Raw genomic sequence first — 14907 nt, forward strand, 5'->3', positions numbered from 1 at the left:
AATCCAAAAGAGTTAAAAAAAATTTCTCTTTTATCTTCTCCAACTCACTGTAAAAAGTTATTAAAAAAATATTTATATCTAGAAAAAATTTTTTAATTATTGTTTTTCTTTTCTATATATCTTGTTATATGTGAACATATATTCTACTTCATTGACTTAATTGTCATATATATTTACTATATAATTTGTGTACATTCAAGATGAATAAGTTCATTTTGTAGTTTTTTATTATATGGACTTAGGTTGATATATTAATATGTGATATACATAGATATAAGAATTTTCAAATTCAATTTATTCACAATGATTTTTCATAACAAAGGCCAACTCAAAATAATAAAAATTAGGATTCATTATTATTTTAAATATGATATAAAAATAATATGTGGAAACTTTTTTTTATTTTTTGTTGCAAAATACAGTGATAAATGCATGTAGGTGCACTATTTCATTGTGTCAATTATAATTTTCTTTAAATATTTTATTTCTCACTCAAGGATCAAAATTTGTTTATTTTCTTATTTTGATTATCGACAAATCCAATATTTCATTTAAATGTTTTTGTTAATATTTTACATGACTTTTATTCTATATTTATCCAATTTGAAATGGATCAATTATAATTCAATCTATAATAATATTTGAAAACTATAGAATGCTTCTAAATTTAAAAATCGAGTAACATGTAAGGGACCAATTCAAAACGAAAAGTTGATGCAACATGTTTCTTCTAGCTTTACAATCGAATAATGTAGGATCGAGCGTTTGTCGCTTTACCAAAAGTTATAACTGATACTATCGATGCAAGTCAAATCTTTAAATCGTACAACAGCTCAAGCGCCTATCCATCGTGGACAATTATCGTACCCAACAATCTATCTCCTAATAATTGCACCAATTGCAATCAATGAAAATCAAAGTCGCGATCTTCGCTCTCATATCAATTGTAGGCTCAAGTGTTTACTGTTTTATCAAAACCTATAGATTATGGTAACGGTGCAAATCAAATCATTTAAATAGTACAACAACTCAAGCGCAACATTTCAATTACTCTACCCAACATGATCAATTATTGTACCCAACAAATAAGTTTATGCAAATAACCTTTTACTAAATCATATGAATTTATAAGACATTTGAGTATAATATATACTTGATATTCTACATAAGTAGTAGAGAAAAAAATCATTTTTCATCTATTTGAAAATTTATATTTTAAAATAAAAGAAAAATCATAAAAAAATATATAGCATGTTGACAAAATCCTGAAACCCAAATTGAAAGTTGAATTAATTCATTCATATTCATCATTAAATTCTACTATTTAATTTTAATAAATTTAACATGTTTATCCACTAAAATAACGAAATAATTGTTTATACAATTTAATTAAAAAGTCAAAGTACATCAATTTTTGATTCCGAATAACGATCACATTATGATTACGTTACAATGATAAATAAATTATTATTTTTATTTTATCATCATAGTCTTTACCTCAATAAACACATTTTCGAATGTCGGATGTTAAATTTAATATTGACATTAGATAATTATAGTATTAATTCTAACATTCTTTTTTTATTCTTCTCAATACATTACTTTTTCTATCTTAAAATATATTAATCTATTTATTATTGTATACAAAGTATAATAATTATTTGTTTAATTGATCACATTTAAGATTATATGTTTAGAAAAAATTCTAATATATCTTTAAAGATCAATAGATGATGAAATTAAATTTGAAATCAAGAGAAAAATTAAGAAAATGTAGAACACTACAGTGCATTAAATTTCGCTTTGTACAGTGACAAAACATAAGGTGAGACCAAGTGAGATACTTATATATATGGGCCTCATTCAACTTAGCCCGTTATAATATTTTTATTAACACATTTCGTCCTTCGTTTTTACTTCACTAACTTTGCAGTATGACTCATTCAAGCATTATCTTTTTATTTTTTTAGTGCATAGTGGCCTCCACTCTCACCGACTTCAATCTTTAGAAGTCGATATTAGTAGTTTATATTAGTTTTTAATTTTTGTCTTTTGATTAATTGTGTAATTTTTTATCTTCTACCTAATTCATTTTTAGAATTTTTATTGAAATTTTTATAATCATGATTAGAAGTGTTGCACACATACAATAAAATTAATATATTTTAAAATGTTACTATTGAAGTGTCGAATAAATGTATTAAATCATTATTTAAGAACTTTTAGAAAAACTATATACACCATAATTCAGATTTAAATATTAACATACAAATAAATAATTACGATGAATATCTTATGAAATAAATTATGTTAGTCCAAAATGATTGAATATGATTATTGTAAATGAATTTTTCTTAATTAATTATAAAATTTTCGGCACATGCGCTGAATTAATTAGAATATTTTAAATATAGTATGTAGATAAATGTTTTTCCATATGAGTTAGTGGTTGAGTCCTTATGAATATTTTAAAAAATATGTTTTTAGTTATAGTAACGTTGTCTTATAATTTAAAATATTAAATGAAACAAATTATCAAGATAAAAAATTAATTAGGAAATTCAAGAATATATAGTTACTCAATTAGTTTAATTGACACGCTCTTTAGTTTGCTGATTTAATAGATGTTAGATCCACAATCACTGAGTTTGACAAGAATTATTGTATAATAAAATACAATTATAATAAATTATTTGATTGTATATGTGATGAAATTTTGTATATTTCATATATGTTTGATTTATTTCATTTATAAGGTTGAAATTTTATATATTATGATATAAGATTTGTTATGCATCTTAACATCGAGAAATTCACAAAAAATTTATATATTAGTTCCCGCTACCATATAATTCTGGGTTCGCCCCAGATTTTTGTGTATTCGTTTGCTTGAATTTATTGTTCCTCATTTTACCAAGACTCATAACATGTCAAACATGAAAGTGAATATTAATTTAAAGAGATGATAATATTTATATATCTTAATAAACAAATTTACCCCTAACGATACTGATAAAACTAACTTAAAAATAATATGTTGACGAACATATTTTAAGGAATCCAAAAATACAACTCAAATGTCAACTTTGGCACTCAATTTTGAGTGACTGCCAAAATGTCTTAACAACCCACAATTTTTGGACAAGACAGTAACATCACAATTTTAAAATCAAAACAATTTTTCCATTTTATATCAAGAATTCATGATCGAAAATAGATAATATTAGATATATAGATATTTAACATAAACTCGTGCGAGCTTATTTAGGCTCACCTTTAAATGAGTTGACAAAATTTCAACCCAACTCACTTAAAATGTTTGGCGATACAGGCCAAATCGATAGACCCAACCCAAATCGACGGCTCAAATCACAACGATCTTTTACCGTATTTTATTTAAATAATTTATAAATATAAACCGCAAAAAAATTTCGGTTGCAAAAAACTTTAATTTAAACACATAAATTCTAGCAAACGGTCACAAGTAAATAGATTTAAAAATTTAAAAATATTTTTGTAAAAAAATTATATCACAATAAATTTTTTGATCATATTTTATTAAAGTATTTTTTAATATAAACCTTTGCAAAAAATATTTTTTTAAACACATGAGTTATAGTCCACGTCACAAAGACAAATTAACGAGGACATGCAAAAAAAAATTAATAATACACCAAAGAAAATTCACGATTCGATAATGGATTATTTCTAAACTTTAATTAATTTAATTTACATAACGAAAAGATAAATAAAAAATCTAAATCATTGGATTAAAAATAACATATTATAATGTGGGTAGACACAAAAAAACCAAATACTAATTTACATAATGAAAAGATATCATTGGAAAAAAAATAATATATTATAATGTGTGTAGACATAAAAAAATTAAATACTAATAATCACACATATTTAAAATATGAATAAAGAGGTAAAAAAGACACATTTTAAAAAAAGAAATTAATTAATGTAAAACAAGTAATTAATAAGGAGATAGAAAAAGACACATTTAAATTAATGTAAAACAAGTAATTAATAAGGAGATAAAAAAAGACACATTTAATTAAAAAAAGACACATTTAAATTAATGTAAAACAAGTAATTAACAAGGAGATAAAAAAAGACACATTTAATTTAAAAAAGACACATTTAAATTAAGAAATTAATGTAAAACAAGTAATTAATAAAGACATAAATGAAAATCCACGAGTCACATATTTAGATATATAATAGATATGTTGGATATTAAAAATGTTTTAAAAGTATTGTGGACCAGGGTGATCAAAATAATGTAAGTCTCCTGTCCCAAGTCTACCTTCTTGTTGTTACGCGTAATTGGGAGTCTTCCTCCATTTGATATTATCCAGCCAATGATCTAACTTTTGTTTCCCATTTCCCAAACTTCTTTCTACGAGTATTTGCATAATCTTGAACCAGTTTCAGTTTCTCCATTTTCAACAATGGCCGATCTCATCATCACTGAGATCCTTACCCAAGTAGGAGCAATCGTGGAAGAAATGGCTCGCGAAGAGATAAGATTAGTATCCCGGGTTGAAAAAGATGTCATGAACCTAACCCGAACATTCAAATCCCTTCAAGCAGTGCAGCTTGATGCAGAAAAACGACAAGTGAAAGAGGAAGCGGTTAAAGTTTGGCTTGCTAACCTCAGAGATGTGTCCTGTGATGCCGAGGATGTTCTGTTTGAATGGATAACCGCAATCAACAAGTCAAAGAATGATCGGGAAACCGAAGAATCTTCGTCTCCTATTTATCAAAAGGTGTGTTCTTTCGTCACTTTGCCTTGTTTTGGTGTGAGAAGAGTTGCCTTACGTAGAGATATAGCTCTTAAGATTAAGGAAATCAACCAGAGACTTGACCTTATAGCTGCCGATAAATATAGATATAAGTTGAATACTCTCGAGGGTAGCGGCGGCCTCGAGAGGCTTAAAATTACGTCTTACATTGATGTATCAGATATTCTAGGTAGAGATGTGAATAAGGATACTCTTGTTAGGAAAATGTTGTCCGTTAAAAATAAAAAAAATGCTTTAAACGTGATTTCAATTTTGGGCTTAGGAGGGATGGGAAAGACAGCACTTGCTCAACTAGTTTACAATTCTAGTGCTGTGTTTGAGCATTTTGATATAAGAATGTGGGTGTGTGTTTCCGAGCCGTTTGATGAGGTGCGGGTTGCGAAAGCCATCGTGGAAGATATTGAAGGGAAGGCACCCTATGCATTTGAACTTGAAACCGTGCTTCGCCAACTTAGGAATAACATAACAGGGAAGAGGTATTTGCTTGTGTTGGATGATGTGTGGACCGGGGAGTATCGAAAATGGGAGCAAATTTTTAATTCTCTCCGGACAGGTGCAGCTTGTAGTACGATTTTAGTCACGACTAGACACGAAAAGGTTGCGAAAACAATGAGAAGCAGCTACGAGCTTCTGTTGGGAGAGTTGTCGGAGGAGGACTCGTGGTTTCTATTTAGTGAAATTGCATTTTTCGAAAAACGCAAGGAGCAACGTGAAGAATTGGAAGATGTTGGTAGGAAATTAGCTCGTAAATGTAAAGGCTTGCCTCTAGTTCTTAAGACTATTGGTAGTTTAATGAGATTTAAAACATCACTGAAAGATTGGCAAGAAGTTTTGTCCAGTGAGTTTTGGACATTGGAGGAAGCAGAGGAAGAGCTTCTTCAACCTCTTATGTTGAGCTATTATGACTTGCCTTCACCTTTGAAACGATGCTTCTCGTTTTGTGCTTTCTTTCCAAAAGATCACAAGATCGATGCCGATAATCTAATCAAGCTTTGGATGGCACAAGGATATATTGAATCAAATGAGCATGAGGAAATGGAGACAACAGGTCAAAAATACTTGCAAAATTTGGCGATGAGGTCATTTTTCCAAGAGTTAGAGAAAGATAAGGATGGTAAAACGATTTTGAAGTTCAAGATTCATGATATGGTGCATGATTTTGCACAATATCTTACCAAGAACGAATGCTCTTTGATTGAAGTCAACAGTGATTTAGTACGAAAAATGGAGTCGTCTCAGGTAAGTGTTCGTCATCTGACGTTGATGCGTTCAGAAGATGCTCATTTTCCGACCTCTGTCCCAAATATAGAAAAACTGCACTCCTTTTGGGTTCAGTGTTTCTTTGATTCTCCGCCTATCTTAATTAAACTTGACAGTCTTGAGCCTGATTTGTTTCGACGTTTGTCAAGACTCAGGGCGTTGGATTTGAGCCGAAATATGCTCGGAGACCTACCTAAAGATGTAGGCAAGATGATGGCCTTGAAGTACCTCAACTTATCCCACAATCCATTATCGGAACTGCCCGAAACCCTTGGTGAATTGTATAATTTGCAAACATTAAATCTTAGCTCCTGTGACCATCTCAAGAAACTACCTCAAAGAATCCGGAAATTAGTAAACCTGAGGCATCTTAAAATCGATCACACCAATAGCCTCAAGGCATTGCCTAAAGGAATCAGTGACCTACACTCTCTCCAAACATTAAGTAAATTTGTAATTATCAGTCGAGAGAACAAAGGTGAAGAGGTAGCATGCAGAATAGCAGACTTGAACAGCCTCAACAATCTTCGAGGGCACCTCAAAGTCGAAGGGCTAGGCTATGCATCTGATGGAGAAGAAGCCAAGAAAGCTGAGATGCAAAAGAAGGAACACCTTTCTGGTTTGCACTTGGATTTTAGCCCTATAACTCAATCTTGTAGCAGAAAAGATGAGGTAATAGAAGCTCTTCGAGGGCACAAAAATCTTCAGGTTTTGCAGATAAGTTCATATGGAGGCACTAAATTTCCTACTTGGATTATGAACTTATCCAATATGAGAGAACTTTCCTTGCAAGACTGCCAAAACTGCACAAATTTACCTCCTTTGGGGAAACTTCCATCACTGGTAATACTCTACATCGAGGGCATGAATAACCTTAAGTTTGTAGGAGCTGAATTTCTGGGACTTTGTGTCGATGCTAACAGCACACTGAATGGTGAAGCCAAGCTTGAGGGAACCTCATTTCCGAAGCTAAAGAAACTGAAGATTTCTAACATGGAAAATTGGGAAGAATGGGACTTTTTGAACAGAGGAAGCTTTGATGAAAATGTTAAGGTTATGCCTAGTCTCAAGTGTTTGAAACTGGCTCATTGCGGCAAACTAAAGACATTTCCTCAGCATCTGCTTCTCAACACCACACCGCTATCGAAATTGAGTATAAATAAATGTGCTCTACTACAGGAACAATTCAAGAAAACTGGAGAGAAACGGAGCACAATTTCACACATTCTCACAGTCAGAATCTCCTGAGGGAAGAGGAGAGAATGGGAGCAACATGTTTTGCCAATGATGCATCTAGAGTTCATTCTTCAGTCCATCCTTTTGATCTGCTTTGTTTTGATACTGTCAAGTATATTTTAATGTATAATAATAACTTTTTATGTAATAATTAAATGTAAAGATTTTAACGTTTGTTATCGAAGAAGGTAGCTTTTTTTAATGCTATGGATCTACATGTCAAGTGGGCTGAGTACAGCCCGGTCAAGGCCCAGGAGCAGTATGACCCATGTTTTTGTGTTGGAATGCTGGCCTGGGTCTTTGTTATGATAACAGCTTCGGCCCAAGTCTAACCTTTTTTTTTTTTTTTTAATTTGAATCACAAACGCAGCACCGGTGTTGTGCAGTTTTTACATAAATTTATGAGCTGATCATTTCGTGGACCTCACATAATATTAAATAAATTTGAAAAAAGTTGACAGATAAAATAAGATGATCGGGTTTAAAAATGCACATCACCAGTTCTGTGTTTTCAGCCAATAGAAGATTCAAATCTCTTTTTTTTTTTTGTACGTGGGGATCAACTTAAATTTACCGCTGTATAATAAATATTCTACAGACAACAAGCCTCAATCTAATTTCACAACTTTCTTGGAAAATTCAAACCTTGTCGATCATATCTAATTAATGTTAGAGTAGGTCTCTTGTGAGACGATCTCACGAATCTTTTTCTATGAGACGGGTCAATCCTACCGATATTCACAATAAAAAGTAATACTCTTAGCATAAAAAGTAATATTTTTTCATGGATGACTCAAATAAGAGATCCGTCTCACAAAATACGATTCGTGAGACCGTCTCACACAAGTTTTTGCCTTAATGCTAACCCACAAATTTAGAATTTGTTAGTTCTCTTGTAAAATTTGGCATGGAAAACCACAATTAGCTAGGAAGTCTCATGTAAAACACATTGGTCAAACAAATAGAAATTATGAAAATCATTTTTAATATTTGAATGGAATATTAATTTCTAGAAGTTAACTAGAAGCCATTTTGCGTAAAGACTCGGCCCCGTAGATGATAATTTGGAGCTAAGACAATTTTATATATATAAACCCTTTGAAAATAAAGTTAAAGAAAATAATTTTTTTAAAAAAAATACAAAAATATATAAACCCTTTGAAAATAAAGTTAAAGAAAATAATTTTTTTTTATATGATACTTAGGGAGGTATAGAAATATTTTATTTTTGTCCGCCTAATTCTTTCCATGAGTCTAAGGAATAACCTAAAATTTTGATTGATAGGACATATGATTATTTAACTACTTGTTAGGCAATTGTTCAAGCGTCTTACGAAACTTCCTTTAATGGCAATAATTGTTGTGTTTTAGCTTTTAACAACAAAATGTATCTTATTTTATAAAATTCATCATAATTATAATATAAAATAACAAAATTAATTAATATTTATTTTAAAATTTCAAAATGTTTAATAGATTATCCTAAGCTTAAGTTGTTAGAGTAGATGCCCTGCAAGCCAACGGTTGGCTAGGGAATTTATTGACTCAAGTGTAATAAACAATCTTTATTTTAATATAATTTAACTTTTTATGGTCTTGTTTTACTTTATATGTATACCCATGCAATCAGCATAGATAAAGTCCTTGATTATACTTTAATACAAATGAATCGTAATTCGATGTTGAAACTCATTTGTAAACACTGTATAATCTAAATTCGTTCCTAGTCGATTCAGCCGCCTAAAACATGGATAAAGATCGCTTGAGCTCGAGACTAGCATCTGTAATGTTGTGTACCGCATTTCTTGATAAAGGCATAGAGATGTCCAAACATGCAGATGAGTAGTCATATGATGATTATACCGAACAACCCTCCCTCGGACTTTCCAGGTGGTTACCATTCATCGAGAAGATAAGTCCGTGGTTATGATTGTACACCATTAGTCCTTACAACCCGGGACAACACTGAGGCTCTATATGCTAGGGCTGTGCTTTGACTCGTTTACCGACTCCAGGAGAGTCATCAGGTGGCGAGGTTGGGTACAGTTGTGACACATATAGGAGTCAGTGCATTGTAGTCGGGGATTCACCGCTCACCTGCGGGTGTGGATATCCTGTGTGATCTGATGAAATAATAGTGCGTGGAATCTCTGGCCAGAGTATGAGATGTACATTGGAGAAGGAGTTCTCCAAAGGTACATGCGATGCCACTATTTATATGTATCACATGGTTATCGAATTAATATGCAACCCTCGATGAACCAATGGTTGCAGATTCGATCGGGATATATGAGATGAAGGGGCCGTACTGTACGTTAATCGTAATCGACTGGTTCTTGCAGGCACTATCAGTGATACCTAGGGAGTCATGGGGCGATGCTACTAGATGCTCTTACCATGATTCAATGTGTTTAATCAGAAAATAGTTTCTGACATTCTCATGATCAAATGTTGGTGCATGCAATGAGGCAAATTAGGGTAAGCCCGAATAAAGGATTATGTCCTGAATCACAAAGAGTTGTGAACCCACGGCTAGCTGTATCCCTGAACCATTGAGGGTCACATAAGCACTGATTTACTTGTTCCCGTTGAGATAATAAATTCAATGAGTTGAATTTATAAGAAATACGTTTGATATGATCAATCGATAAGCTTATAAATAAAATTTATGAAAGCTTATAGAAATTTTTTAGAGCATTACTGCTAATACAGTCAAAAGGAGTGCATCTGCTTTATTTAAACATTGGTGATCTCGAAATTAAAGTGTGCATCATAATAACAATTAGGTTGAAATTGTCACATCGATGATGTTGGATCGTCGATCGGGATTATGATGATATTAATATAATGAGAGCATTGATCATGGGCTTGTAAGAGTATAAACCCATCATGTAATTTATTAAAGTTCAAATGGGCTTTAATAATTATTTTTTAATTGAGTTAAAATATAGCCCATTAAGTTTTATAAAATATGATATTGATTTATGTAATATAGAAATATTCATGATACCATGATTTTAAAACTCGCACATAAAGCAAAAATAATTTTGATGCGTGAAATTCTAAAAAATGTATGCATTGATCGAGATTTGCCATGATTTGGGATGCAATATATTTTGGAATCTTTTATTAACTTAATTATGTAATTAATTAAGAAAATAAAATATTAGAAAATATAATAAAAGATTTGGATTCTTGTTTTACGAAAAGAAGTATCCGAAAGATTGAAAAAAAATTCATTGATTTTCGGCTCTTCCATTTTTTATGCTCTCAAAAGGTTTTGAACCAAAAATTGTGTTTTATCCGTACAAAAAACTTCTTCTAATTTTTTTAGTGCAAATTAGAAGAGGAATAAATATTTCAGTCGTGGACCTGATTCAGAGATCGAAGAACGTTCGTAGGGATTTACAACAAGAGCTACGTCCGCTAACACCGGAGTAGTTGGTGCCTTGTGAATTTTCACCAAATGTATAAATTCTAACATCCTATAAATGTTTTATTTATTAAACCATACAAGTGTCCAAAATATCTTGAATGTCAAGATCTAAAATTTTTAAAACTTCCGTTGCGTTTTGGGCACGCGAAAACCGAGATCCAAACAGGAGTGTTAGAAGGGGGCCGGAAGGTTGTTCCGGCGTAGCCCCTCCGACGCTCAAATCAGAGAATAGAAAACTGAGATAATAATGTGTGTGCTAAGAGAATGTGAATATATGAATCCCTAAACAATGAACGAAACCTGGTATTTATAGGAGGATGATAGAGTCCTGATTTGGTAGATTTAGATCCCCATAATCTTGAAAGATTTGGTTAGATCTTGTGCCAGATTTGGTTAGATCTTTAATGGGCTTTACCATTCTGGGCTTTGATTTCTGTGGGCTACGCGCTAATGCCAGAGTAAGAGCTCTCGTAAGTATGAGCATGCCTGAAGTCTGGACCCTATGGGAGCTCGGCGTGGGAGGTCGGTCGAGACGTTTTCAATCACACTGATACCATAATCTTGGAGGTCGGCTCGGCTTCATGTTGGGAGGTCGGCATGGGAGCTCGACGTGGGAGGTCGGCTGACCTCTCTAATCGACGAAACTTCTGATATGGGAGGTCGGCTTGGATAACCTCCCAGATGACCTCCCGTGCTTCTCTGAATGCCGGGTCCTCAACTAGATGGGCTACCAAAAGTGGGCCGAGCCCATCCTCAATCCTGGGGTATCACGAGTCCCCCCCCCCCCCCCCCCCTCAAGTCGAGCTGACGTTGTAGACCAAAAGCTTGTTGTAGTTTGAGCTCTCGGTGGCCCATGGGCTGTCCTGAGATAGGTCGGCCATGCACTTGGAGCTCGGCAAACACTAAATAATAACATGATGAGATCATATTGAGAGAGGTCGGCCGGGCTATGGGAGCTCAGCCCAATACTTGATAGATAATAACCCGAGGAGGTAATCATGAGAGAGATCGGCCGGGCTATGGGAGCTCAGCCCAACACTTGATAGATAATAACTCGAGGAGGTCATCCTCAGGGAAGTCGGCTGGGCTATAGGAGCTCGGCCCAATACTTCATAAAATAATACCCCGAGGAGGTCATCCCGAGGGAGGTCGGCTGGGAGTTCGGCCCAACACTTCATAAAATAATAACCCGAAGATGTCATCCTGAGGAAGGTCGGCCGGTCTATGGGAGCTCGGTCCAACACTTGATAGATAATAACTCGAGGAGGTCATCCTCAGAGAGGTTTTTTTTTTACAGGACACCTAAATATAGGTCAAAATTTTGTGAGTAGGTCTATTGTGATACGGTCTCACGAATCTTTATCTGAGAGATAGGTCAACCATACCGATACTCTTAACATAAAAAGTAATATTCTTAGCATACAAAGTAATATTTTTCATGGATGATCCAAATAAAATATCTCTTTCACAAAATACGACTCGTGAGACGTCTCACACAAATTTTTCCCAAATTTTGTTAAAGCTTTTGATCACCTGTGAAAATAATTTATCTCATGAGTATCAGTTCAATAGTATCACTAACTCATTAAAATTTAATTCCATTGGTATCTCATATACACACAAATATAGGAAAATTGTAATTTGGGTATTGTATGTGTTTTTCGATTTTTTTATTTTTAATTCGACTCATTTTTCTCCATGGACGTCACATGTCGGCTCGATATTTGTGCCGACATTGACATAACATTTGAAAAAAAAAAACATATTAAAGTTGAATTCAATAATATATAAAAATAAAAAAACAATTTTCCATGGATAAACGTATAGACGCGAAGCGAAGGTAGATCGTAATGTTAGCTTGTGCTTAATCGGTAGAATGCTCGTTTCAAAAGTTAGAGCCGACGCTATCCTGTTTGATCTCCACATGCGAACACGTGCTTGCCCACTTCCTACATGCACGTATCCGATAATAATAATAATACTACATTTTTAACGACCAACGGTCCCAGCTTGGCCTCACATGTTCATGTACACTTTTCCTTCTTTTTTTTTTTACGGCATGGTGCAATAATTATATATTAGTGTATCGACACATGCGTGGTATGTTTGTACAATATTTTTTATAATTTATTTGGTTTATATTTAAATGATGATTAAAATGTAATTATAAGAAATAACGAGATGTTACATTATAATTTTGATATATGAATTAAAAAATAAATAGAAAAAAGAAAGGGAAAAAAATCAAAGTAAGAATTGAATCTACAACTTGATGCTTAATAAACAAATACTCAATCCGCTAAGCTACATGTGACTTACATTAGAGTTTTAACATTTTAGTAATATATATAATTATTAATATGACACCAAAAGTTAGTTATTCTAAATGTCTCAAACTTAATAATATAGTATAGATGTTAGGGAATCGATCGATGTATGATAATTATATTGTTATATAATTTAAACGATTGAAATTATATCATTAACATTAGTTATAATATTTTATAAAACAATGATCTTATAAGATGTTTTGAAAACAGTAGGTGGTAGGCAGGGTCCTAACATTTGGTGGTTTTTCGTTTAAGTCTAAATGTCTAATTATTTTTGTTAATATCTATATTTCTTCAACATTTTATCTTTAAAAAGATCAAATTCAAAATCCATGATATCTTCATTCTTTACATCTTATACACATTATTTTAAGTGAATTCTATTAAATAAAAAGAGATTAGATGTGGATCGCCTAAGCAAATTAATTTATGCAGTCTATTGAAGTGAAACCGCCCAAAAAAATCAAGTTTGAAAAAATCGGGAGGATGAGTGACCACTCAATACCCAAAACAATTGATGCTACATTTTATTAACGACATATTTTAGGGACGCTCGGTGCTAAGTCCGAAAAGAATATAATATAATGTAAACTAAGTATTTTTCAAATTTAAACTATATTCGCTAAGTGCTCTTATATGTATTTTAACTTTAAAGGGATGTTATATGGGTTGTGATATACATGACAAAACATGTTTGATGAAGACCGGGTGAATCGGGTAAAAACTTGGTGGACGACTGCACCAGGTCGAGTTGATAAGCTGGAGATGATTGCCCGAGCACCTAAACCTCCACTTTCAAGGGAGAAAGAACGTTAATGAGCTCCGGAAGATTATCCGGCGTGACCACTCGGACGCTCAAGTCAGTGAAGAGTTTTTAGAGATAATCTGGTAATAAATGATGCAGGGCGTATGAAAATGAACTCATGCTTTAATGTTAAACAAACTTGGTATCTATAGAAAGTTAATGATTATTTTGTTTTCAGTACTTGCTTACTAATTATGGCAATATGATTGTTCATATCCTGTTTTGTGACACTAACTGCTCCTTACCATCCATTATGTCCCTTGATTTGACAACGATGATTACTGAGTCGAGGTGTCTCATACCTATGCACTCAAGTCCGTTGCTTTTATTGAGCCACCGGACAGGGAGATATCATCCGGAAATCTGTCTGAGAGCCCAGGGAAACGATGCACCGGGCATCCATCTGTCTTGGCCCTTATATGATACTAGTGAAAATTTTCCGTGCTCCGAGTTATAAAATTATCCATGACCGGATTCATGAACCAAGTTCCTCCAAGATCCATGACCCTGGTTCCTATGGGATATCACCAATGTTAATATTTCATCTATATTCGCTAAGTGCTCTTATATGTATTTCAATCGTCTTAAATATATAATATAATTTTTATATTTAATATTTTTTTAAAAAAAATTCACTAATCTATCCCTATTCGATTTGTTTTCAATTTACTTGTTTGTTCATTTAATTCATTAAAATAAGATTTTGTTTTGTTAAATGTATTTTGTAAATAATTTGTAAAAAATTTATATGAAAACAGTACATACCTAAATATATGAAAAGAAAAAAGATACATATTATGAATTATAATTTTATGTGAAAAGTTGAAAACAGGAAACTTCCTAAGGCCCGATTTTTTTAGGAAGAATCTACGTTGGACGGCAGCCAGGGACTGAGATTGAAGTGATCTGAACCAATAAATGATTTGATCCAACGGTGATGGGGTACACTTTGAACGATACGATGACTTGCACGCATTACACTCTAAAGTCTAAACAAAGGACACAAATATCTTCATAAATGACATA

The 14907-nt window shown here is 32.7% G+C and overlaps 1 protein-coding gene across 1 annotated transcript; it reads left to right on the top strand.

The window, feature by feature from the left end:
- The first annotated feature begins 4296 nt into the window (after nucleotides 1-4296).
- LOC142556031 (putative disease resistance protein RGA3) lies at nucleotides 4297-7653 on the top strand. Its single transcript, XM_075667233.1, has one exon. The coding sequence runs from the start codon at nucleotides 4461-4463 to the stop codon at nucleotides 7320-7322; it is 2862 nt and encodes a 953-aa protein (XP_075523348.1). The 5' UTR covers nucleotides 4297-4460; the 3' UTR covers nucleotides 7323-7653.
- Nucleotides 7654-14907: the final 7254 nt, after the last annotated feature.

The sequence above is a fragment of the Primulina tabacum genome, chromosome 9 (genome assembly GCF_025594145.1).
Source record: "Primulina tabacum isolate GXHZ01 chromosome 9, ASM2559414v2, whole genome shotgun sequence".
Taxonomy (NCBI): domain Eukaryota; kingdom Viridiplantae; phylum Streptophyta; class Magnoliopsida; order Lamiales; family Gesneriaceae; genus Primulina; species Primulina tabacum.

Coding starts and splice junctions, on each gene's coding strand:
- LOC142556031 (XM_075667233.1), top strand. CDS start 4,461: ATGGCCGATCTCATCATCACTGAGATCCTTACCCAAGTAGGAGCAATC.